Raw genomic sequence first — 27,151 nt, forward strand, 5'->3', positions numbered from 1 at the left:
TCTGCCGAACCTAGGGGCTTTGTGTTCCTTCCCTGTGATTTTGGGTTCTGTTGAATGAGAGATCTTCCTGCTGAAGAGAATGGCCCCACTAAGGATACAATAAAAGTTCCATAAATAAAATTCTGAGATTGCTTCCTTTTTATTTGGGGCTTCTATTTCATGAATCCAAAGGCAGAAATGGAATTACAGCGTGTCCAGGTAATTGATGGTGATTACTGAGGGGAAATGGCAATGCTTCTGTATTGTAATGGTACACAGGTTGGCACCAGTCTGTGCTTTGTATGAACTGGACATGGATGAGCATAGCTTTGCCGTGGACACAGTCTAGAAAGGTGCAGGCAGGAGGACTATTTGTAGTTGACAATCTTGTACTTTTGTAATCTGTTGAGCTTCTCATCTGAAAAGTCTTCTTTCTTACTCCTTTTAGCTGATTGCATTGTATAAGCTTGAGTACAATGTTAAGTAGAATCCTTGTTCCTCATCCTAGACTATGGAGATTTAATTTTGTTAGTATTATTGTAAAAAAAAAATCTGTGGGGCTAGGTGTATCTCTGTGGTACATCATATACTTAGCATGTGCAAGGCCTTGGGTTTACTCCTAGTGCACACATGAACACATATATATGTACACGCCTGCACAAGTGAGTCTGAAATGCAGACCACATCTCAGCACATCTTCAGTCACCTTTTCTGGTTCAAGGTTCAAAGCACCTTTGCTTCTCACTTGGGCTATTGCTGTAGCTTCCTGGTTGGTCTTCCTGCTTCCACATTTGCTTTCCTACATTCTACTCAACACAAGAGCTAGAGCAATCCTATTTAAATAAAAGTCAGAGAATCTTAGCCCTCCACCCAGAATTCTCCAGTGGCTTTTCCAAGCTCAGGCAGAGTGAGGAGAAAGAACTTAACATGGTCTATAGGGGTCAGCCTTGGAGATGCTCCACTTGAATCTTCCCTCAAGGGAGGACTTTCTGCCCTGTTATGAAGAGTGTGGTTGGCTGACATCCCCAGCCTTGGCTCCTTCGTGGTCCACCTTAGCTCTCTAGCAGATATCCCGCTTTTGCAGGGGCAGCCTTCAGTCATAGTTGAGCGATGAGGTCCTGAGAGTTGGAATCTGAATGTCGCCTAAAGCCTCATGTATTGGATCAGGAGAGCTCCAGCCCCATGGGTGGATGAATGCCCTGGTGGTTGAATGCACTGTGGGGAGGCGGTAGAAACAGTAGGTGAGGACGGGGCATACGGGGCATGGCTGGAGAAACAGGTCACTGCTGGCGTGTCCTGGAGGGGATTGTCTTGTTTCAGTCTCCTTCTCCTTCTCCTCCTCCATCTCCCGCCCCTGCCCCAGCAGCTTCCTCTGTTGAGTTCTTCTTCCAAAACATTCTGCCTCATCTCAGGCCCAGAAAAATGGATCTGGCCTCCATGGACTGAAACTTCTGAAACTGTGAGCTAGAACAAATCATGCAAGGGCCATTTCTGCCCAAGTGCAGAGGGCTCTTCAAGTGGGCAGTTCTCTGTCCAGAGACCTCCAGAGAGTTTGTGGATTATGCATATATTACTCTAATAACCTTTAGATCCTGAATTTATCTCAGTATCTGCTTCCTGAAGATGACTCCCTGCCTCCACGGGCCCTTCCCCATCTTACCCAGAAACACTGCCCCTCTTTATCTCTCAGGTTGTTTTTCAGCGAGCCCTTTGCCCAGAGCCATCTCCTGCACACGTCTGCATGGAGCACTTCTCACCCCTGGCAGGGCAACGCCCTCTCTGACTACCCTGTTTACAAAGAAGGAGAACCTTCACACATGCCTTCTCCTACTTCCCTGCTTGAATTTTATTTTCTTTCTCTATTTTTCCTTTTCTTTTTAAAAAATCGATGCATTGTATATACATCATAATGGCATAAAAACTTGTGTAGACATACATGCACACATCGCCCAGTTAGCCTCTACCCATTCCCCACCCCCTTCCCTCTCCATCCCTCCCCATCCCTCCTTCCCATGCTTGGCTTAGTGGTTGACATCAGTATGTTTAAGTACATCCTGTGCTTTAGAGAGTTTCCTTCTCCCCCCTCCCATCCCTTCAATTAGGTTGCCTTCTTTGTTCCAGAGATGCTCTACTAATGAGCTATACCCCCAGCACATTTTATTATATTTTATAAAAGGATCTAAGTTGCTGAGGGCCTCCCTAAGTTGTTGAGGCTGGCCTCAAATCTGCAACCCTCCTGCCTCAGCCAAGTACTGCAATTGCAGGCATGTGCCACTGTGCCTGGTTGGCTTAATTTTTCTTTGAAGCATTTATCAACATCCTATATACTAGCTGTTCTACTTCTATTATTTATTTCCAGCCTCCTCTTGCTAGAATGTAGTTTCCATAAGGGCCAAGCCTTGTCCTTGGTTGAAGGAACGCTTCTGCCCCTGCCTCCTCTTCCTTCTTCTCTTTTACCTGGTAGTAACTTGACCAGTGCTTTCTTTCTTTTGTTTGTTCTCTGAGTTGTGCCAGTTTTTATTCCCTCTTCCTACTTCCTTGTCATCACTTTTGACATTTCTCTTTCCATCTCTACTAAATCATTTTTTTAAATTCACAAAGGAATGTTTTTTTTGTGTGTGTGGTACTGAGGGTTGAACCCCGGGTCATTCTACATCCGAGCTACACCTCCAGCCCGATTTTTTATTCTTTACTTTGAAACAGGGTCTCACTGGTTGCAGAGGCCTCACCAAGCTGCTCAGGCTGGCCGCGAACCGCAGTCGTCCTATCTCAGCCTCCCAGGTACTGAGGTTACAAGCGTGCACCACCCCGCCCGGTGAGCGGTGTTTGATCATAGTTTTTGTCCGTCCCATTGCACTGTTTTTCCTGAGACATTCTTTATTTGTTGGAATGTTTTGTTCTCTGTTGCTTATTTTCTCATTGTATTTTTGTATGGAAGATGAGTCTGCGTTTTTTCCTGTTATTCACATCAGGAAGAGCTGACAATTGTTGAGCAAGTTATCTGGAAGGGTTTCTGCAGGATATGGTGGGTGAGGTGGATGGGGTCGGTGGGATTGGACCCAGTAAAATTCCAGACTTTGAAATGTCAGGGCTCCCTACTCTGTTGCTACAGTAAGACTGTTGCCATCAAATAACGCTCCACTCTGGTGTAGCCAAGACCTCTTTTTTTTTTTTTCTTCAGACCTAGTCAAGTTCAGGGAGGGTCCTCATAGGGATTCTTTTTTAAAAAAATTTTTTAATTGGTGCATTATATTCATACATCATATTGGGGTAAAAAAAAAAAAACCATGTGTACATACATGGTCACATCACTGGTTTAACGTAGGGATTCTTGATAGACTGTGGTTGTCTTGGCAGTCATCATGATTACCCTGAGTAACTTTGGTCAGTTTCCCACACATAGTTTCCTATACCAAAACCGCTAGAGAGGCATGTGGCATTTTATGACCAACCAGACCTTGGTGCTGTCGTGGCCAGAAATGTCCCTGACATCTTTTATATTAACCCAAGATAATTAGATAAACCTGGCACATTCCAATTTGGACATCACTTTTAGCCTAACTATTTTATATACCTCTTCTTCTGACACAGAGCATGAAGATCCTCTGGTTTTACTACCACCTACACCCAGGGGAAGAATAAATCCCTAGCAAGGTGCGGCCTGTGCAGCCCAGGATCTGTCTGACTTACCCTTCAGTCTCACTGTGTCTCAGCGCCAGTCCTCAACACAGGGACTGGGTTATTCCAAAACACTTCCACTACCATTCTGTGCTCCTCATCTTCTCTACCAGTGACTGCCTCCAAGAAATGCCCTCACCTTTCAAGGTAATAGTGTCATCCTGGAAAAGTGCTTTTGTTGTGCTCTGCAGACTTGCAGCCTCTGTGTGTGCCTTTAGTGCCTGTCCTTTGCACTTTCCCCAGAATCCGTGCCCTATTTCCACCCCGGTTGGCTTTCAGACTTTCCCAAATCAGTGTGATACCCTTTTTAGGAGGATTTTTGAGGCTTTATTAATCTCCTTGTCCTTCATCACTCTCCCCAAATTTCGCCATGGCAGCTCCTGATGGCTTCCTGTACTCCGCCCATCATGGTGGTTATCAGCAGTGCTGCATTATTCGAAGCGTGTGTGTTTACCAGACAAATATTTCTTGTTGCTCTATTTCTATTTTCTTTTCATGAATCAAGAAGAAAGAGAATGGAATGGTGGCCTTGTTCATACTGGAAGATTTGCATCACATTTAGCTGATTCGAATAGCAGCAGTATTGTTACCCCTCCCTCTTATAGCATCATGCAAAGTTATTTTTTAAAAATATATTTTATTGGTGCATTGTAGTCAAACACCACAACGGAATACAAGACTTGTTGATAGGATAGTCAAGTACACATTGTCCAATCAACCTTTATCCAATCCCCAACCCACTCCCTCCCCCTCCCTCAATCCCATGCTGGATTTAGTGTTTAACATTGATATATTTATGTACATCATGTGCTTTAAAGAGATTCCATCTTCCCCCGTCCCATCCCCTCTGATTGGTCACCTTAATTGCTCCTCCATAGGGCCCCTTCTTCCACTAGATTCCCTCCTATTACCCATGTGCGGCATTAGCGGTATACCTTTGATATTTCTTTCAAGTTATGATGTGGATTGGATGGAATCTCTGCCTCTACCAAATGCTAACCACCGCTGCCACTGTCACAGCCATCTCGGTTCTCTTCCGAGCACCCTCTTCACACAGCATGTTGTCCCAAGTTCCTGAGCGTGCGTGGTAGTAGCATTCTACCTCTGGGGCTATTTCTTCAAAAGATCCAGGTGTGTTGGATCAGATCTCTGCCTCTCCTGAATACTGGCCACTGCCATTGCGGCTGCCTCCACCATCTCAGTTCTTTCCCAAACTCTTCCCACACTGCATGTTGTCCAGTATTCCTGAGCATGCGCAACGATAGCACTCCACATTTGGGGCAATTTCTTCAGAAGATCAGGGAGGGTTGGATCAGATCTCTGCCTCTCCCAAATACTAGCCTCCACCGCTACCGCAGCCACTGCTGCCACCACTGCCTTCCTCCTAGGTCTCAGCTGAGCTCCCTCCTTACAGATGATGTCCAGAATTCTTAAGCATGTAGGAAAGAAGCAGTCCCCTTCGCAGGGATTTTTCCAAAAGTTCCAGGTCAGTTGGATATGTTTTGTCTGCATCTCCAGAATCCTGGCTGTACTGTGGCCATTTTGAACCCTCTCCAATACTTATTCTTTTTTTTCTTTTCTTTTCTTTTTTTAACTAAGAGAAGACAGTATGTGTGGTTTGAAGAGGTTGTGGGATCAGGGACTTGGCAGCAATGAATTTTTTTCTCCCTTCTAAGAGCGGAGTCCCACAGCCTCAAGGCGCAGAGCGTGATCTGCTGTTCTAAGCACACCACAGGCTGGCGCAGCACAGAGGCGCTGAGTTCCTCAGGACGCATGGCTTGGCCTCCTGCTCAGCACCGGGCCTTCCTGGGGCGAGCTGGGCTGCCCGCCCCCCACCCAGCGCCCGGGTGGCTGGACCACCTGCCGCCAAAGTTATTCTTAAATGTAAAATAAAAATTACCTCAAAGTTGATTAACTCTTGAATTAGCTTTTGTTCTTTCACAGTAAATTCCTCCTCTTCTTCTTTTAATTCTATCGTAATTTGTTCTATCTGCGCCATGAATTCTGCAATCTCCTTTTCCCTTAAATTGGTCTAATTAAAGAAAAAAAATGGAGGTTTGTCATTTTTCCTAAAGTGGTGAGTGTGTGTGTGTGTGTGTGTGTGTGTGTGTGTGTGTGTGTGTGTGTGCATTCTCTGAGCTACACCTCTAGACCATTTTATTTTGTTTTGAAAAAAGGCTTTCACTAGGTTGCTGAGTCTTGATAAGTTACTGAGGCTGGCTTTGAACCTGCAATCCTTCTGTCTCAGTCTCCCAAACACAGGGATTACAGGCATGCACCACCATGCCTGGCAGTGAGCTTTACATTTTCAAACATCCACACAAATTAGTACCTCCTTACGTCACATTTGTCTGTGATTTCAGGTTATATGATTTCATAGTACCTCTCCTGAAATTAAGCTCATTACCAATCAGTATATATAAATGACATGAAGAATGGGAGGGGGAGAGGGAGGGCAGGAGGACAGAAAGTAAATATAGGAGCTAATAAATAACACTTGGTCTCGTATTTTATGAGACAACCCAACCTCAGATAAATTTCTGGTTACATGCTTCAAAACATATGCCACAGATAATTGCTAATTAATTCACTAAATCCCTCTAGTTAATAAACAGGATATGAATACACTTCTGAAGAAAATTAAATAACTCACTCTAAATATGAAGGCAGAAGAAGAAAAGTCCTTTTAATAAGATAAGGCTTACTTAAGTAACAAAGGAGAATCACTAATATGCAGTGTAGGGAATTACAGTAAATCGAAGCGCCATGGGTTCCCTTACCTCTTGAACTAACTGAGTTCGTCTCATTTCTGAAATATGAATTTTCCCCATAAGTTCACCTATTTCAGTCTTTGTCTTGACTAACCAGCGTGCATGCACTTTGCTCAAACAAGCTATTTTCCATTGAGTTAACACACTAGAGATTAGAACAAAAATGATCACCATCAAATTAACATGGCAGTTTACCAAAAAGATAAAGGAATTCAAGTCAAAACAAGCTCTATGTGGTTTTATAAAATTATTTGTGCTATTAGTGAAACTGACTCTGCAAAGTAGGTCTCTATCAACAAATGAATGGATTGCAAAATTATGGGAAATACACCCAATGGAATTCTACTCAGCAATAAAGAACAAAATCATGTCATTCGCAAGAAGATGGAAAGACCTGGAGAACATTATGTTAAGTGAGATCAGACAAGCATAGAAAGAGAAGGGACATATGTTTCCTCTAATATGTCCAGACCATGGAGTACTGGGGATACCAGAGGGACTCCAGATAATGGAGGGGAAACCTCAGCAAAGCTAGAATGGAAGGATAGGAGAGGAAGAAGGCTGAGGTTGATTAATGAAGAAGTCACATATGAGTATGTGTAAAAGTATGAATGTAGCATGGTTAACCTGTACACTCATTGTTGGGAGTGGGGAAAAGGGAAGTGGGGAGGGGGAAGGGCACCAATCACTGTCTGAATGTATGCCATTTTCAATATGATTCACATAAAAAGAAAAAAGAAGCCGGGTGTGGTGGCACACGCTTGTAATCCCAGCATTTGGGAGGCTAAGACAGGAGGATCCAGGTTCATGAACAGCTTCAGCTACTTAGTGAGACCCTTTGTAACTCAGGGACACCATGTTTCAAAATAAAAAATAGGGCTGGGGGTGTAGCTCGGAGGTAGAATGCCCTGGGTTCCATCCCCAGTACTGAGAGAGAGAGAGAGAGAGAGAGAGAGAGAGAGAGAGAGAGAGAGAGAAGGAAGAAGAAGAAGAGGAGGAGGAGGAAGAAGAAGAAATAAAACTCATTGTGCCCCATTGTTTTAGATGAGGGACACCTATAAAGACTTAAATATTGTGCATAATATATAGTATAATGATATAATATTTAACATAATTATATAAAAAGCACAACAAAGCATACTTCTGAATTAATGCAGTAATTATAATTTAATAATATTAATAAATACAATAACATATGCAAATTTTAGATTATGGTTTCTAAGCTATTTTAATGCACCTGTATCGATTTTGTGAAAATATTCACAGAGTTGAAAGCTTGGGACTTAATGGATCAAACAAAATAAGACAAAACATTGCTTGTTATTATTATATCCTCAGTGCTGCCTCTGTAAGTTATGTTTCCAGTAGACAAATTGCACAGTGGACACGGCAGCTTGCCCCTTGAGATGGAGGATGGAATGGGGAAGGCTTGAGGGCAGGCAGAAATAGTAATGGAGTTATCTAAATTACCCGAAGCAATAAAAGAGATGTCAAGCTTCTGGTTTCTCACATTTTTGTCTCCTCCACAATATACAAAAGCTAGAGAATGATAAGAATGTGCAATTGGAGTCTTATAACTAAAAACATTAATGACAATAACAATACTAATCAAAGACAGCTAAGTATAGCAAGGGCTATCAAAGTGCATTTGATGTAAATGTTCGGCAGAGATCATCTCTTCGACATTCGCAATAGCTTTGTAAGGTGGGGGCTACTACCATCTCCTACTTTACAGGAGTGGGAGGCAAGGGAAGTTGTTAAATAAGTGAGTCTTGGTCACGGGGCTAGGAGTGCACAGTAACCAAACTAGTCCCTGTGCGGGGCCTGCGGTCTTCACTGCTCTCCTCTGTCTCTTCTATACCGCACCCGGCTGGTCCACATGAGATCCTGGATGGGCAAAGGCACTGCACAAATATTGACAAGTTTACTCTTTGGTGACCACTTGAATGAAATGAAAAACTTTGCTTTTGTTTAATATGAAAAAAACAAATGAATAAACATATTTATATCTGAGAGAACAACTTAATTTAGGAAAATAATTTTTTTTGGCTCCATATAACATATACTACTGATAACACAAATTGTTAATTTTTTTTAAAACTTTACCATCTCTGAGTTTCTCTTTCCAGGTTTTCACTCAAGATTTTTACTTGTTTTCGATAGACTTCCTTTGTTGCTCTGAAACAAGAAAAAATATATTGGATTTTGCATTTGTGGGAGATTTTAGAATACACAGAGACTATGTGTGATTCTCAGGCTCAGTAAGGCTTCAGTCCAAGTGGAAGACAAAATAAATATCATGAAACTTCTGGGCGTGGTGGCGCACGCTTGCAATCCCAGCCTTTGGGAGGCTGAGACAGGAGAATCACGGTTCACAAGACAGCCTCAGCCACTTAGTGAGGCCCTTTGCAACTCAGTGTGACTCTGTTTCAAAATATAGAATAAAAAATAGGGGTGTGGGTGTCACTCGGAGATAGAATGCCCCTGGATTCCATCCCCAGGACCACAAGAAAAACAAAACAAAACAAAAAACAAATATCATGAAACAACTGGAGATTTTAGTGGCAGACTTTTAGAAGAACAACTGTAAGTCTGGGTCAGTGCAGATTGAGCTTACGAGTACTGAGGTGAATATCCAAGTGTAGAGAAGAGATTCTGGGGAGATAATAGGGTAAGAGTTAGTGGAGATAAAGGTCTAAGAGGAATGTGGAGCCGGGCGGTGGCGCACGCGTGTAATCCCAGCACTCGGGAGGCTGAGACCTGAGGATCGCGGTTTGCGGACAGCCTCAGCTACTTAGTGAGGCCCTCTGCAACTCAGTGAGACCTGGTTTCAAAATAAAGAATAAAAATAGGGCAGGGGGTGTAGCTCGGAGGTCGAATGCCCCTGGGTTCCATCCCCAGACCCGCAAAAAAAAAAAAAAAAAAGAAAGGAATGTGGATTGCCAGAATGGGAATGTACCTACAATTGTACCAATTAAAAGGTGCAATTATTGGAGAAGATGAAGAGGAAAGAAGCAGAATCTTGCCATGATAGAAGGTCGGTTTGCTGCATGCAGAGCGCATGCAGGGATGGCCCGTACTGTGCCACAGGAGGAAATGAGATCAGTATATCGTTGAGGAACTCTAGCTTCTAGATTAAAAGATTCAATACAGAATTCAGAAAGCCAGCTGTGATGGAGCATGTCTGTAATTCCAGTACTTGGGAGGCCGAGAGGGGAGGATTGCAGGCTTGGAGGCAAGCCTCAACAATTTAGCAAGACCCTCAGCAACTGAATGAGACCCTGTGGGAAAATAAAAAAAAAATTAAAAAGGCTGGGGGTGTAGCTAAGAGATAGAATGTCCTGAGTTCAATCCCCAGTACAAAAAAATAAAAAGGTATAAAATTCAGAAAGCCAAAACAGAGTCTTGAAGTAGAGGAAAGTAGTAGTTAAGGATGGAAATGTTCTAGTGATACAACAGGTAGAAATATGAAGATTCTAATTTGGGAACAGAAGCCTGGTTAAATAAAAAATGTTATAATCTCTAAAAAGAATACCGTGTGGTTGAAGAAAAGAATGAGGAACCATATCCCATATGAATGATGTTTTTTTTTCTCTTTATTCTGAAATAGTTTCAAATTCAGTAAATATGTGTAAAAATAATGCAGAGACTTCCCACATACCTTCATCAACTTCTCCAAATGTTGCCATTTTACCATATCTATTTTATCATTTTCCATGGGTTTACTTTTAAGTGGAAAAATTTAGTTACAGAAGAGTATAGTCTAAATTTTAGATATATAACACACACGCACACGCACACACACACACACACACACACACACACGGTAGCACATGCCTGTAATCCCAGTACTTGGGAGTCTGAGACAGGAGGATCACAGGTTCAAGGCCAATCTCTGCAACTTAGTGAGTCCCTGTTTCAAAATTAAAAATAAATTACCTGTACATATAGATGTATGTATATGTATATATTAAAAGTATTATAATACATATATTTGAAAGTATGTATAACAAACTGTTAACAGTGACTATTTCTGTAGAGAGATGAAGAGATTGGGGTAATTTTTCCTCTCTATATTACACATTTAAGTTTGAATTTAAAATTAGGTATAGGTATTACCTCATTAGTCAGAAAAATTAAAATGACTTAAGCTAGGAGAGATGAACAAGATCGGGTTAGTGTTACAATATTCAGGACATTCTGATCACTGAACCTCAAACTGGTTCATTTCTTATATCCAACATCTTTTACTGATTTCATAACCTAGCTCCTCAATAAAAGATTCAATGATGACTTTCCTAGACTGTGAAATGGAAAGAGCTAATTATAAACTTCCTTTTTCTGTGGCATATTAGAAACGGACTTAGATTTGTTACTAATAAATAAATGCAGAGAAAAGTAGAGATTAAAAATTCCAAAGGCAAAAACACCTACCGATAAAGATCATGAAGGGTAGACAGTCCTTCTTCCATATTTTTTATGTCTACTTTCCTTTGTGATAGCAAGTTTTCTTTCTGAGCAATAAATGACAGTTGCTTCTGGTTTCTATCATGAAAAAAACAAGGTTATCACTTGTTGAAGGTTTAAATCTTTTTTTTTTCAGTGCTGCTGATCAAACCCAGAAACTTGCTCATGATCCACAAAAAGTAATCACTTTTAATCTCCCAATGTGACTAAATGTACAAACACATATGATTTAAAATTACTTTGGAAAGTTTAGATCATGAACGGTTTACTGAACAAATTAGAAGCAAAGTCTTTTTGTTAGCAGTGGCTAAAACTAAACTTACACATAGGATTTTTCATAAATTTTGTGGAAATTCCCAAGCCATTGAAAGAACATTAACCATAATAGTAACCATAACAAAACAACAGGAAGGGCTGTTGTCTAGTGAGTGGGGCTCTCCTAATGACGTACTAATTCCAGCATGTTCTGTGAAAGGTGATTAAAAGATCAACTTTTAATGCTGGCTCCATCTCTTTTTTGGGGGGCGGGGTGGTGATTCCTGGGGATTGGACTAAGAGACGTACTACCTCTGAGCTACACCTCCATCCTTATTTTAATTTGTATTTTTGAAACAGAGTTGCCAAGGGTCTCAGTTGCTGAGGCTGGCCTTGAACTTGTGATTCTCCTGTCTCAGACTCCCAAGCACTGGGATTGCAGGTAGGCTCCATCATGCTAGACTCTGGCTCTGCCTCTCAATAGCAGTGACCCTGGGCAAGAAACTATACCTGTGGATAAGTCTCAGTTTTATCATCTATAAAATGGAGATTACAATGCCTCTCTCACCAGATGGATTGAATAAGCACTTGACCCAGTACATGAACTGATGAGACATTTTTAGAGGTATGGGTGTGCATATGTCTCAACTTGCAGGAAAGAATAATGAGACTCAGAAAAGTTTATGCTCAGACATTGATAGAAAGCTGTCTACAGTAGAAAGTTCTGTTTGTTTTTGTTTGTTTGTTTGTTTGTTTGTTTTGTGGTACTGAGGATTGAACCCAGGGAGAGTCTACCTCTGAGTTACACACCCAGCCCTTGGTAATTTTTTTTTTATTTTTTATTGGTGCACTGTATTCATACATCATAGTGGGATACAAACTTTTGTAGACATACATGCACACATCGCCCAGTCAGCCCCCACCCGATCCCCACCCCATTCTCTCCCCATCCCTCCTTCCCATGCTTGGCTTAGTGGATGTCAACAAGGTCTTTCTAGGCTGCCGAGTGTCTTCCTACTCTGCGGGCTATCCTTGAAGCTGTTATCCTCCTTTCTCAGCCTCCCAAATACTCAGATTACAGGGATGTGCTACCATACCTGGCTCAACAGAAAGTATTTTACCTAAGTAATTCACCTTAAGAACTGCTATGGAGTGAATTGTGTCTTCCCCTCCAGAATTTATATGCTGAAACCTTAACCTCCATTGTGATGGAGAAATTAGGGTAACTTTTACTCTTTTACTTATTCCTATATTTCAGTTAAAAAATCAGCTATAGGTATTTAAGTCATAAAATTAAAGTAAAAATTAATTTTAAATGGCAGAAATAGACCATGGAGGATCAATATTTCATAATGTTTTGATATGTGATAAAAATGGGGCCTCTGGGAAGTAATGAGGTATGGATGAGGCCATGGGGTGAGCTCTCACGATGGGAAGAAAACCCTTGTGAAAAGAGTAAACAGCAAACTCTCCCTTTTTCTGCCATGTGAAGACTCAGAGAGAAAGAGGCTGTCTGCAAGCCAGAAGGAGAGCCCTCACTGAAGCCCAGCTGTGCTATCTCCACAACATCAGCCTCTGTGACTTAAAAAAAAAAGTCATGTTGTTTAATCCACCCCATTTAAGGTACTGTGTTAGAGGAGCCTGAGCTGACTAATAAATACAAAACCCCATGGGGATAGCAAATTCTTTCGTGTTACAATTCTTTATCACCAGCACATTTTGTGACTCTAAGTGACAAATTTCGTATCTATTGGGAGGGGGTTCTGCTTGAAGAATATAAACAATATTGTTCTTAGTATGGGATGCAATTGCATGACACAAAATAGTGACTACTCGGTAGCTTAAGTAATACAGAGGAGGAACATACACTCAGCTGCACCTGTGTGGGCCTTGCCACTGGAATTATACTTCCATGAGATTTAACTTTGAATGCAGCACTGGACTACCGCCTCTCTAATTCCATGCTTGCAAGTTTGTTATTGTTTAACACTCATAAAGAGAACATTGGTGACTTTCCACTACCCGGTAACCAGTGTGTGAGGTCCTGGGCACACGAGACTCACTAAGACAGAGGGACTGCCCCCGTCTCCGTTGTCACCAGTGAGAGAAAGGGGTTGCACTCAGTCGACTACAATGCAGTGTCTGATGAAAAATAATGGCATCGGAGGGGTGCTTCTGGAGAATCATTGTGGGGGAGGGCAGGAGGACAAGTTAGGATGGTAGAGCACAAAATGGGAAGAATTTTTGATTGACAAACCTGGGCAGACTGACAGGAGTGAAAATGGATTCAGGGAGTAATATAAAATACAGTGTGTGTGTGTGTGTGTGTGTGTGTGTGTGTGTGTGTGTGTTTTACAGGGGATTGAATCATCCAGGGGCATCTACCTCTGAGCTATACCCCCAGCCCTATTTTATTTTTATTCTGAAACTGGGTTTTGCTAAATTGATGAGAATTACTACTTGCTGAGGCTGTGCTCGAACCCAGGATCCTCTTGTCTAAGCCTCCCAAATACTAGGATTATAGGTGTGCACCACCATGCCTGGCTTAGAATACATTTGAGAAATATTTGGAAGGTGGGATTGCCAGGCCTTGGAGTCTAATAAGTAGCAAGAAAAGGAGATTCCTTGAATCATTTGCCAGTGTCTGGGGTTAGATGACTTGTGTCAGTAGCACAACCTGAGAAAGGAGACACAGATGTGGGACCAGCTTCTGGCAAAGGTAGATTTCATAGATTCTCTGGATAGTCTCGCTGGGTAAAAACACAATTCTTTCAAGATTCTGATTTAGAAGTAAAACTAATGCTTTTGCTTGTTGTGGCTTTGATCCTATCCAGATGAGAAAAGTAGCACATAGCACTATAGAGACAGCTTAGGTGTCTCTATATTTCATTGTCAGTAGATTTTAATATTTCATTGTCAGTAGATTTTAAAACTTGGATGAGCTTAAGCAGAGAGAAAGCCACTGCTTGGCTAACAAAGCAAGCACCCCAAACCCACAGCACATTGATTCACAGAGGGTCAGAGGTGGGAACATACTCATCAAAGATCCTCTGTTTCTGATAAAAAACTTTATCCTCCTCCTTCAAGACAAACTTCAGTTGCTTGATAATAACATGCAGCTTCTCTCGTAGCTCTCTGTTCTCTAAACGAGCTTTGTGTAGTTTTTCAAACACCTAGAAAAAAATAAAATAAAAGAATTGAATGAGAGGACTCGCGTCATGGCTCCTGAGGAGCAGGGTGGGGGTCAACATTAGGTGAGCAGCTTGACAGAGAACTGAGTTCTTTGCTTAGCACCCACTGAATATGCCACCGATACTGGGTGTTTCGATTCTACAGAGCACATGCAATTGTACATTTGGGATCCTCTCCTGTAAGTTACAACGGAAGTATAGGAAGGTAGTAAATATGGATATAAAACCATAGAGTGACACTTCTTATTAAAACAGGAAACATTACTAGGACACTACGATCGTTCAACAACAGCGGTGTGTCCTCTTCTCACGATGCAAACAACACAAGGGAAAAGAAAATGTTACATTCGTGGAAATTCTTGCTCAAAGCCTCTTTGGTTAGACAGGCGATACCCTTGCTTATTGCTAAGAATAGTCAGCCTTGTGTATCTAGGAGTTACTGCAGATGTAAAATATATTTTTAAAATATTTTCCAAAAGGTAACACTCGAGTTCACTGTGCAGAGAGGACTGGTGGAATGAATCCACATGAGTGAAGTGATGGGTAGACATTACATTTTATATGTCATTTGACGTCATCTGGAGATAATTTAAAGCATCTGGGAGGATGTGCATACGTTGTGTGCAAATACAGCACCATTTTATATACGGGATTTGCGTACCATGCGACCCTCTGATTTTGGTATCTGCAAGAGTGTCTTGAAACCAACCCCCAGTGAACATCAATGAATGAGTTTATTTCTATTTGAGGATCAAAAAAAAAAATGATACCCATAAGTGTTCTGCATGAGGTAAGAATTTTGTACCTGATGGTGCTATTGAATTGCTTAAAATTAGGTAATATAATCAAGTTTGGTAGGAATGGTGGGTAGTTCAAAATAACCTAACCACCAAAAGCCGGGTGTGGTGGTGCACGCTTGTAATCCCAGCATTCGGGAGGCTGAGACCAGAGGATCACGGTTCGCGGACAGCCTCAGCTACTTAGCGAGGCCCTCTGCAACTCAGTGAGACCTGGTTTCAAAATAAAGAATAAAAAATAGGGCAGGGGGTGTAGCTTGGAGGTTGAATACCTTTGGGTTCCATCCCCAGACCCGCAAAAAAAAAAAAAAAAGGCAAATACCAAAGAGGATAAATAAAAAGAAAATTGTGGGCACATCATAGTGAGCTGAACAGTTACGCCAAAGCAAAGAAAACTTAAATGAGACATACAGGGAATTCATGGATTAGAAGCCTCAATATTGTAAAGATGTGAAATTCTATTCAAATTGATTTATAGATTTAATACAATACCAAACAAGAGTCAAAAAGGTGTTGTGGCAGAACCTAGCAAAATGTAGAAATTCAAAGGGCCAACCATAGCGGCAGCTGTTTAGTTTTTCTTTGTGGTACTAGGGATTGAGCCCAGGGGCATCCTACCTCTCTGAGCTACACCCTCACCCTTTTTATTTTTTGTTTTGAAACAGGGTCTTGTTGAGTTGTTGAAAGTCTTTCTAGGTTGCTGAAGCTGTCCTCAAACTTGCCATCCTCTTGTCTCAGCCTCCCAAGCATTGAGATCACAGGCACGGGCCACCATGCCCAGCTAGCTGTAGATAGCTTGAAGAACAAAGCTGAAGAATGTATACTATCAGCTACACTTGTTTTAAGCTTACTAATGGAGGCAGTGTTGTTCTGTTGTGAATAATGAGAAACAGTCTAAGGAAGTTTGCACATATATTTATGATATACTTATGATATACACTTGATTTATGATAATAGTGCAATGGCTATCTAGAGGAGGAAAGGATTGCATTTCATTAAATGGTGCTGGCTAGTTGGCCAGTTTGTCAACCTTATGAAGAAGTAGGAATCTTGACTATTATCTCACCACACACACACTACAGGTGGCTTATAGAGCATACGCGGAAAGTCTGCAAGATAACAAGAGAATATCCTCATGGCACAGCACACAAAGATCAATAACCCCAAAAGGAAAAGATCAATAAACAGATGTCACTAAAATTAATAAATTACATTCATTAAAAGATAGATCTGTGCATAAGTGATACTGTGAATGTAACAGTTTTTGTGTTTGTGTAATATTTCATTATTTAAAAAGTTAGGCCAGCAATTCTACTTGCAGGGCCAAAGGAAAAGGAGTCAGTATGTTGAAGAGATAAAGTACTCTCCTGTTCACTATAGCACTAATCACAATAGCCATGGGAGGGAGTCAACCAGAGTGTTCATCCATGGATGAGTAGGTAACAAAAATGTGGTACACATACACAATGAAATACTACTTGAAAAAGAATGAAAATCCTGTTGTTTGCCAACAACTTGGATGAGAACATTATGTTAAGTGAAACAAACAATCCAGGAACAGAATGATAAATATTGTATGATTTCACTTACATATGGAATCTAAAAAAAATGGAATTCATAGAAATAGCAGAATAGTGATACCCAGGGGCTGGGAGGCATAGTGGAAGACTGAGTAGATATTGGAGAAAAAAATTAAAGGTAGAATAGAGTTCCACGCTGTCTTTGGACCTGCTTACAATAACTCGTGAGACTTATGATCAGAAGTCACTAAGAGCCCACGATTTCTACGCTAGTGGGAATAATGAATGATCAGAGCCCTGCTCCCTTTGAAGTGATCAGTCTCTCATGCCAGTGGAATTTGGCTGAGAGCGCTGGGCTAAAGGGGAGCCTCTCCATTTCCCCTTTGACCAGATGAATCACATCAGATTAAGGATCCTGGACTGGTTAGCCAATCATGAGGGCTGAAAAATGTGGTGCTATTGTTGGAAGGTTGGGAAGTCTCACAGCTCCTACAGTGAAGGATAAATGGAAGGAAACCAATCTTTTGCCCAGAAAAGAACAGACAGCTTCAAAACCAAGAAACCAACTTTGGTTCCTGGTATCCTTGCAACTAGAAGAATGAGAATAGGGTTAGCCCGTAGAGAAAGCCACCGCTAACACTGATAGTTCAGAAATCCAAAACTGGAAAGGATTCACGGGTGCACATCATTCTTCTGGGAGCCGGGGAGGGCGCCGCCTCTGATGCACCTGCTGACCCTCAGGGCGTGGGCACAGACCCCAGATGGAGGGAGATGCCTTGGCACAGTGGGGGAAGAATTTGCATGCGGGTGGGCAGGCACCCTAGAGCAAGACGATGGATGAGGAACTGGGAGCCAGAGAAAAGCAGGGAACAAGAGTCTTTGTTCTCTGCAATGGAATTTGTTATAGTTAGAAAATGTCCCCTAAAGAACTCATTTATTTAATGTTTGGAGTTGATATAATTGAGTCTGGAGGGTTGCAATCCCAGAAGTGGATAAACCCATTGTAAGGGGTTTATCTGGGTGGTGGTCTGGGCTGGAGGGGGTGTGTCCCTGGGGTGCGGCCTTGGGTTCCTTCCCCCATCTCACTCTTGCTTCAGGTCTCCATAGTGTGAGGAGCACAGCCCAGGCTCTCTCCCTCTCTCTGCCTTCTGCCACCATACCTTGAGATCCTCGATCCCCGGCCTCACATGGCCTGAACTCCAAACTGTAACAAATCTTTTTTCTTCTAAATTATGTGGTCAATCATTTAGATTATAGCCGTGGAGTTTGCTGACCTGAGCAGGATTCTTTCCCACGACCGCTAGAATATCCAACACAGTTTGCAATAGATCGTGAAATACTTGGTGTCATTAGATTGGTTTTAGAAACAAATGGAAAGAGCTGGGGCCCGGGTCGCGGGACTCTGGGCCCCGGCCGAACTGCACGTAGCACGCCAGACCCCTGGAGAAACCTGGCCCAGAACAGAAAAAGATAAAGAAAAATATCGGAGAGGAGGTAAGAAAGCCGTTATGGATGCCAGGACACTGGAGATGCAGACAAAACTTATCTAAATGCACTGGAACTTATGGAAAAATTCGCCGTGAAAGAGGACTGCTATTTCTCTATATTGTTAAGAATCTCAGACATCACATATAAGGAGAGAGTTTAGCGGAGACCAAGGAGAAATGCGGTGTTGAAAGAGTTCTCCGCGATGGTGGTGGAGACTTGTATTCAGGAGAAGCAGAAACCGGATCTTACCAACTTTATTTTTTTGGAGAAATTACACCAAATGTCGAATGCTACCATCACGCATGCTTAGGAACACTGGACAACATTCAGAGTGGAAAAAGAGCCTGGGAAGGATTTGAAACAGCGGAGGCAGTGGCAACGCCAGTGGCCAATACTCGGGGGAGGCAGAGATCTGATACATTACACCTGGAACCTTTGAAATAATAACCACAGAGACAGTGATCGGAACCTGCTGAGGGGTTAGGCGGGCGCCGGGGCCAGTGGCCGACATCGGAGCTTGCTGTGAGGCAAGGCCACTACTGAGGCCTCCGTGGCCGGGATTGGAACCTGCGGAGGGGTTAGACCGATTCTGGGGCCAGCGAGGCCGGCATTGGAGCCTGCCATGAGGCAAGGCTTGTGCTAGGGCCTCCGAGGTCGGGTCTGGAACTTGCTGAGGGGTTAGGCCGGTGCTGGGGTCAGCAAGGCCGGCATTGGAGCCTGCCGTGAGGCAAGGCCAGTGCTGGGGCCCCCGAGGACGGGACCGGAGCCTGCTGAGGGGTTAGGCCGGTGCTGGGGCCAGCGAGGCCGGCATCGAAGCCTGCCTTGAGGCATGACCAGTGCTGGGGCCTCCAAGGCCGGGATCGGAGCCTGCCGAGGGGTTAGGCCGGTGCTGGGGCCAGTGAGGCCGGCATCGGAGCCTGCCGTGAGGCAAGGCCAGTACTGGGGCCTCCGAGGCCAGGATAAGAGCCTGCCGAGGGGTTAGGCCGGTGCTGGGGCCAGCGAGGCCGGCATCGGAACCTTCCGTGAGGCAAGGCCGGTACTGGGGCCTCCAAGGCCAGGATAAGAGCCTGCCAAGGGGTTAGGCCGGTGCTGGGGCCAGCGAGGCCGGCATCGGAGCCTGCCGTGAGGCATGACCAGTGCTGGGGCCTCCGAGGCCGGGATCGGAGCCTGCCGAGGGGTTAGGCCGGTGCTGGGGCCAGTGAGGCCGGCATCGGAGCCTGCCATGAGGCAAGGCCAGTACTGGGGCCTCGAGGCCAGGATAAGAGCCTGCCGAGGGGTTAGGCCGGTGCTGGGGCCAGCGAGGCCGGCATCGGAGCCTGCCGTGAGACATGGCCAGTGCTGGGGCCTCCTAACCCGGGAACGGAACCTGCTGAGGGGTTAGGCCGGTGCTGGGGCCAACGAGGCCGGCATTGGAGCCTGCCGTGAGGCTAGGCTGGTGCTGGGGCCTCCGAGGCCGGGATTGGAATCCTGCCAAGGGGTTAGACCAGTGCAGGGGCCAATGGCCAGCATCGGAGCCTGGCGTGAGGCAAGTTCACTCCTGTGGCCTCCAAGGCCGGGACCAAAGCCAGCTTAGGGGTTAGACCGGTGCAGGGGCCAGCAAGACCAGAACTGGGGCCTCCCATGAGGCAAGGCCGCTGCTTGAGCCAGCGAGGTCTGGATCAGTCCACTGAGTAGCCAGGCCACTACTGGGACCATCAAGAGTGGGATCGGTACTTGCAACACAGCATGCACAGAGAAATATCGCAGAAAATATAAATCAGACGCTTCTCTTAATCAGCAATAACTAGGAGGAAAAGGGCAACAGGAAGAGGTTGAGCTATAGAAAGGGCCCTATAGTGAAGCAACTAATGTGACCAGAGCCTCTTTAAAACGCAGGAGGTACATAAACAAATGTATCAAAGTAAATCACCAAAGAAGTGTGGGATGGAGGGAGGGGGAGGGATTGGGATGGGGGCTGGAGGAGGGCTAATTGGATGATGTGTGCTTGTATATCCTCTCAAGTCTTGTACTCCAATGTGATTGATATATGACTACAATGCACCAATTTAAAAAATAAATTAATAAAAAATTAATTTTTAAAAAAAGGATAAAGAAGGACACACACACACACACACACACACACACACACACACACACAAATAAATAAATAAATAAAATACGTCTGGGAGTGTAACCCAGAGGTAGAAGGGTTTCCAGGAATGCTAGTACCATCCAAAAAAAAAAAAAAAGTAAGAAAGAAAGAAAGAAAATAAATTAAATTAAAGCTGTATCGCAATTTATGCCTATGTTGCCAACAAAGAGTAATAATTAAGAAAATACTGTCGCTACCATTGATAAAATATTCAATTATATAAAATCAGACACATTAAGAACATAAGGAGTACTGACTTTATGTATTTAAATACGTTTATGAGCATTCTTATAATATTTAAATATTTAAAAGATTGTAAAATTTGTTAATTTTTTAACTTTTATGTAGAACATATTAAAAATGGCATAATTCAGACTGTGAAAAAAAAAAGAAACAAATGGAAAGACATGAATTTTGTGCATCTTGCTGACTTTATGCCAGACAGAGATAGAGAATGTGCGTGTGTGTGTATGTTTGTGTGTGTGTTGGGGGGAGTTCAGTATGTGTATGCAGGGGTGGGAGCAGGGTGGGAGAAGATGCCCAGGACAATTTTTCAATAAAAAAGAACCAGAAGAACTTCAGTTAACTCCGGTGTGTGTGTGTATCTGTGTATATACATAAATGAATGGGGTCATGTTATACATATTGTCTTACAATGCGGTATTTGTCACTCTATAACATACTGTAAACAATATTTATACTTGTTTAACCAAGCCCTTTTGTTGGATTTTAATTCCACCCCCCCTTCCCTATTTTTCACTATCTTAATGAATGTTTCAGTGACTATTTTGTGATTAAGTCTTGCTTTGCACCTTTGATTACTTTTGATTTTTTACTCATAATATTTCTTTTGATTAATAGTTTTTAAATGTCTAGAAAAACATTTAAGACAAAATATTTGTATATATTTAGTATTGTGAACTGAACCTAGAAGCATTCTAAATAATTCACATGAAAAATGTCCATTAAAAATAGGTTCTCTTAATGTAAAACCATCATACCATATACCAGAAACCAATTCATCTTCACAAAGGTAACCTTCAGTTTTTGATTTTTAATATATTTAAAATAACTACCTTTGGAAAAAAAAGTTCCACATTTGTAACATATATTCAAGTTAGTAACTAAAATATAGGAGCCAATTATAATCTAAGAGTCATAATTCCTGTATTCCTACCTCTTTTATCTTATTCAGGTAATCAGTTTTTTCACTGGAAGACCTATCGTCCAGGTTTTCCTTGTTAGTTGAAAAAAAATTTCTATGAACAAAGGAAACCAAATATTCCTATTAGCCACATTTACTCATATCAGAAACGCTCAGTCCCCATTTCGCCACAACTATATACATATTATATTTAACTATATATAATTACTAAAATAAAATATCCTTTTCAATTAGTAAATGAATAACTGACTTATTCATTTATTCATTCACTTCAGCAACTTGGCAAACCTTGTTTCAAAATAAAAAATAAAATAGGGCTAGAGGTGTAGCTCAGAAGTAGGATGCCTCTGAGGTTTCAACCTCCAGTACCAAATTGAAAAAAGAAAGAAAAGAAACAATTATTGCACACCTACACTCTTGCAGGATTTGTTCTAGGTGCTAAGTATATAGGATATGTAAAGTCCCTACTACTTTCATGGAGTAGTAGAATAGAAGCAAGATATCAAGAAATAGTTAAAAGCTTTCAAATAATGTGAAGTGCTCCCAAGAACACAAGCAGGGCAGAGGACAGGGAGATCCTCTGCCAGGTCGTTATGGAAGGCTTCTTTGCGATGATCTGTGACAGACTTGAGTGACGAGAAGGAGCCAGTCACATTAAGATCTGAAGGAGGAGCTTTGCGGGCAGGAGGAATGGCAAGTAATAAGATGCAGAGAGAGGGGGAGAATGGTGTGTTCCAGGAAGGGGTATGATAAGGTTAGAGTGGTGGACAGGGACTAGGTCATGCTGGGTCTTGGGATGAGGTAGTTCAGATTTTATTTTATTTCAGCACCAGGGATTGAGCCCAGGGCCTTGTGCATGCTAAGCAAGCTCTCTGCCACTAAGCTACATTCCCAGACCTTTTCTATTAATTAAATTTACTTATTTATTGTGGTACTGGGGATTGAACCCAGGGGTGCTTTACCAATGAGCTACACTGCCAATCTTATGTTTGAGACAGGATCTCACTAAGTTGCCCAGGCTGCTTTCAATCTTGCAATTCTCCTGTCTCTGCCTCCCAAAGAGCCAGATTTTATTTTGAGAAAAACTAGAAGAGGATTTTTTTTTTTAAAGCAAAGCAGCAATGTCATCTGACTGAAATAAAGATGACTCTGGTCACTTTGTGGAGAGGACAGACCATGTAGGAGGCTACCGCCACACTCCAGGCTGAGTGTCTAGGGGTGACGGTGGCATATGGGTATAAAAGGTATACTGAAGACACATTTTAAAGATGATAGATTGGGTAGAGTTAGAGCCGGGGCTACTTGTGAGGAAAGCAGGGTGGGCGATGGCTCCAAACTCTCAGCCCGAGGAACCAGATAAATGGTGGTGGTGTTAACTGATCTGGAAGGCTGTGGGAAGAGCGATGTCAGGGAGGCAGGAAATCAAAAGTTCCATCTAGGATATGCTATGTTTGAGATACCCAACTGATATCCTCCAAGTGGAGAGGTCCAGGAAGCCACAGGCTGTGTGCATTCAGAGCTGAGGTCAGAGATAGGTATGGTACTGTGGTACTGAAAATATTTAAAAGCATGATACTGGGCAAGATCATATATGGAGAATATGAACAGAGTACAGTGAAGGGTTGAAATCTCCAAAACTTAAAATCAGAAAGAACTGGAACAAATAAAGGATCCTAGAAGGAGCAACAGGTATAGTAAGAGAAGGTGATATTTGGGAGGACATGTGAAAGGGAGTTTTCAAGAAGGTGGAACTGAGAAGCTGTGTTTACATCTATTTTGGATTTGAGATCCTTAAGAGATCAACCAGACCACTAGCGTTTGACAGAATGGACAACATTAGTAATCTTGGTGGTTTCGAAGCTGGCTATGTCAACCTTACATCAAAGCCTCTATTATCTTCATAGCTGTAGCTACATTTTCCATGGGCTTAAAATAAGCTGATGGTAAAGAGAGACCCCAGTAATTAAGAAAGATGGGCACCGAATTTGTCTTTAGCTGTATAAACACTTACATTTTTTCCTCCAGAATCTTACAAAGTTTTCTTAGGTCTCCCACCTGTTCTTCCCAATGCTGGATTAATGCATTTAGTCGTGCAATTTCTAAATTGTGATCACTACGAACCTATGAAAATTCAGCAAAAATATGGCATCCGACCATCAAATGATTCATAACAACAGTCTGATCCCACTAAATACCCATAAATTGCTCTTTCAACTTTTATACTGTGGCTGTCCTTTATTTAAAAAAAGAAGCGAACATTACAATTGTTTCTTCATAAAATAAACTTGGTAAAAAAAAAATCTTGAAATTGACAGGAAGCCCAAAATGTAGTGGTGGAATGATTAAATGTAGCAGAGAGAATGTGAAAACCATATTAAAAATTTTTTTCAAGTAAGAATTTATCTAGCATTTTAAAAAATCAAGTAAATGAATACTGTCATAGTAATCTTCAATGTATTATCCCAGGGTATTAGCATGAATGTTATTTTTAAAAGTCAAAACAATTTGGCGTTTTCACTTCAATTGTTAGCTATGTTTATGGAAAAAATATTTTTCTTATTATTTGGTCAATATTTAGGGAATGGAACAACTGAGATTATTGTGAAAAATATCAGCATGACTTAAAAGAGGAAAAATTAATGCAAAGAGTTCATAGTAAAACTGATATTTTTTAGCTGGGCATGGTGGCATACGCTTGTAATCCAGCATTTGGGAAGTTGAGACCGGAGGATCACGGTTTGAGGACAGCCTCAGCTACTACTTAGTGAGGCCCTCTGCAACTCAGTGAGACCCTGTTTCAAAATAAAGACTAAAAAATAGGGTTGGGGGTGTAACTCTGAGATAGAATGCCCCTGGGTTCCATTCCCAGTACTGAAAAAAAAAGAGAAAAACTGATATTTCTGCAAATGCAGTTTTGGCATAAAGAAGCAAGAAGACTAGACTCACTGAGTGTTGGGTTTATATTCCACCTTGTGAGGGACAGTGGAGCTGAGGGGACCCTCCAATCATTAGATTGCTTCTTCATAAAATAAACTTGGTAAAAATAATTTTGAAATCTTCAGAAAACCCCAAAACACGCTGGTAGAGGGATAACCAAATAAGGCAGAGAGAATGTAAAAACTATATTTTAAAAGATCTTGAAAGGCTGCTCACAGTGTCCTTCTGTCTGACACAGAGTTAGCATGCACAGACTATTTAAACCAGCTGACCCTGGACATCAGTGGCGGGGCCAGCGGGGGCAGGAGGGTCAGAGAAGCATACAGGTACTTTCAGCCACAGCGTGTGAGGTAGATAGACCAAAGGTCCCTGGAATGGTTCCTTTCTCTAGATCGTCCAGATAACTAAACTTCTGGGCCACAGCTGGTTTCAGAATTAACAGGGGTCTGAAATTCTAGAACTGCCAATCAAAATTAGCAGAATGCTAAAAGGGCGGGACTCAATCACAGGGACCAGGGCTCCCTGCAGAAGGCCTGCTGCTGTCTCTAGCCCTCAGGCATCCCTGCCCCAACGGTGTAGGCTGACTTCTTCTTTCCTGTCAAAATTACACCTTCTTGACCTGGCTGCTAAGTCATGGAGGCTGAATTCTGCTACCCCACCTTCATAATTAAGGAGTAATCCCAGGGTTATTAATTTTGCTCTGTAAAATAAAGCAATCTCATGGAAATATTATATGTATCTATATACATCTATATTTGATTGGTTCTATACATTTTTGATCATTTTCATAGCATTTTGACCCATAAGATGCAATTTGTGGCCAGGTTCAATGGTGCACATTTATAATTCCAGTACTGGGGAGGCTGAGACAGGAGGATCAGACATTTGAGGTCAACCTTAGCAATTTAGTGAGACCATTTCAAAATAAAAAAATAAAAGTTTGGGGGTAGATCTCAGAGGTAGGATGCAACTGGATTCAATACTCAGACCAAAAAAAAAAAAATGTGATTTGTACCTAAGATATTCCAAATTTCCTCCTTTCCACCATATTCCTGCAGAAGAAAATACAACTGCACCATAAATACTTGAAAGTGCCAGAAAATGCTAACACACCAAGAGCATCCTCCAAGAACAGCATGAAGTTAGGTTAAAATCAACTTGTTTTGTACTGAGGTACTCAAGCCAGGCTTGGAAAGACACAGTTGATTCTTTCTTACCACCAAGCTGGTAGTAACTGTTTCTTTAATTTTGGACATTTTACTTAGCAATTTATCCAGTTCTTTCTTCTTTTTATAAGTTTCCTTCCTTTTTCTTTCACAGACTTTTTTCAATTCTTCCATCTGTAACAACAAACAGAATAATTAAAAAGCCTATTAGCAAAACAAAGTTTAGAATGTTTTCTCTTAATTCATCAACTCAGTTCATAATCTAAGTATGCCATATCCAATCTAAGTATATGAACAAGTAAAATAAAATAACAAAGTCAGTATCACAGGAAAAACAGTGAACCATGTGGGCCAAACTATAATTATAGAATACTGAAATTACTGAAATAGTAAATTTATAAACACAATAATAGCAATGATTATTAATGACAAGTTATAAGAGTAATTTGCCATGGTAGTGATTTTTAAAAATTTTTATTGGTGCATTATAGTCATACACCTTAATGCAGTACAAAATGGTAGAGGCCTACATGCACACACCACTCATTTAGCCCTTCCCCAATTCCCACCCCACTCCCTCCCTCCGACCTCCTTCCCACATTTGGCTTAGTGATTAACTTCGATGTGCTTGTCAGTGTACACCACGCACATTAGGGAATTCTCCTCCCCCCTCAGTTTGGTCGCCTTATTTCACCTCAGTTAGGTGGCCCACATGGTTCATCTGTAGTTCCTCCTTCTTCATCTGGAGTTCCTCCTATGACCCATTTTCTCTCTTGCTTCCACATAATAGGAAGAGTATCAGATTTCTTTCTTTTTGTAACTAATCTCACTTAGCATACTGTTTTCCAGTTCCATACATTTCCCTTTAAATGACATGATTTTGTTCTCCTTTATGGCTGAGTAAAATTCCATTGTGTACATATGCCATAGTTTTGTAATCCACTCATATGTTGAAGGACATCTTGGCTGGTTCCACAGTTTGGCAATGATGAATTGTGCAGCTATGAACATTGATACTTATGCACTGGTTTGGCAGTTTGGTTTTCATTCTTTTGGGTAGATACTCAGAAGTGTTATTGCTGGATCATATGGTAAGTTCGTTTTCATTCTTCTGAGGACCCTCCATAGTGTTTTCCAAAGTGGTTGCACTAATTTGCAATCCCACCAACAATGTATTAGAGTTTCTACTTCTCCACATCAGATCAATTACAATTTCTTTCTGTCTTAGAAGTCCTTCTTTTATTTTCAGCACTGATTCCCACTTACTGTAATCCTGAAAGCCAGAAGGTGAGTAACTTTGATTAGATGATCCGCTCACAACCAATTTTTTAAATCGAGGCCACTTGGATCTGGGAATCTGCTGAGAGATAAGGTGAAGCAGCAGCAGCTTCTAGTGCTTCCTGACCTCATAGTTCCAGGGAGCTGCTGGCCCTTTGCTGTGGAGCAGGCCCTGGTCCCGGCCTTGCTGTGGATCAGACCTTGGTCCAGGCCTCACTCTGAAGCAGGCCCTGGTCCCGGCCTCGCTGTGGATCAGACCTTGGTCCGGGCCTCACTCTGAAGCAGGCCCTGGTCCCGGCCTCGCTGTGGATCAGACCTTGGTCCAGGC

At 42.2% G+C, this 27,151-nt stretch overlaps 1 protein-coding gene across 1 annotated transcript in view; it reads right to left on the bottom strand.

Annotated features, from left to right (window-relative positions):
* CCDC175 (coiled-coil domain containing 175) overlaps positions 1-27,151 on the bottom strand; it is a gene marked incomplete at both ends in the record, with an annotated part of 65,385 nt that overhangs the window by 19,775 nt on the left and 18,459 nt on the right. Inside the window, 9 exons of the mRNA XM_080707158.1 lie at positions 188-324; positions 5,558-5,689; positions 6,438-6,573; positions 8,535-8,606; positions 10,863-10,973; positions 14,187-14,323; positions 21,455-21,536; positions 23,454-23,563; positions 25,597-25,719. Of these exons, the coding sequence (XP_080563284.1) occupies positions 188-324; positions 5,558-5,689; positions 6,438-6,573; positions 8,535-8,606; positions 10,863-10,973; positions 14,187-14,323; positions 21,455-21,536; positions 23,454-23,563; positions 25,597-25,719 (1,040 nt within the window). The remainder of the gene's footprint in view (positions 1-187; positions 325-5,557; positions 5,690-6,437; positions 6,574-8,534; positions 8,607-10,862; positions 10,974-14,186; positions 14,324-21,454; positions 21,537-23,453; positions 23,564-25,596; positions 25,720-27,151) is intronic.

The sequence above is a fragment of the Muscardinus avellanarius genome, assembly GCF_963383645.1.
Source record: "Muscardinus avellanarius genome assembly, chromosome: 12".
In the NCBI taxonomy this organism is placed as follows: Eukaryota; Metazoa; Chordata; class Mammalia; order Rodentia; family Gliridae; genus Muscardinus; species Muscardinus avellanarius.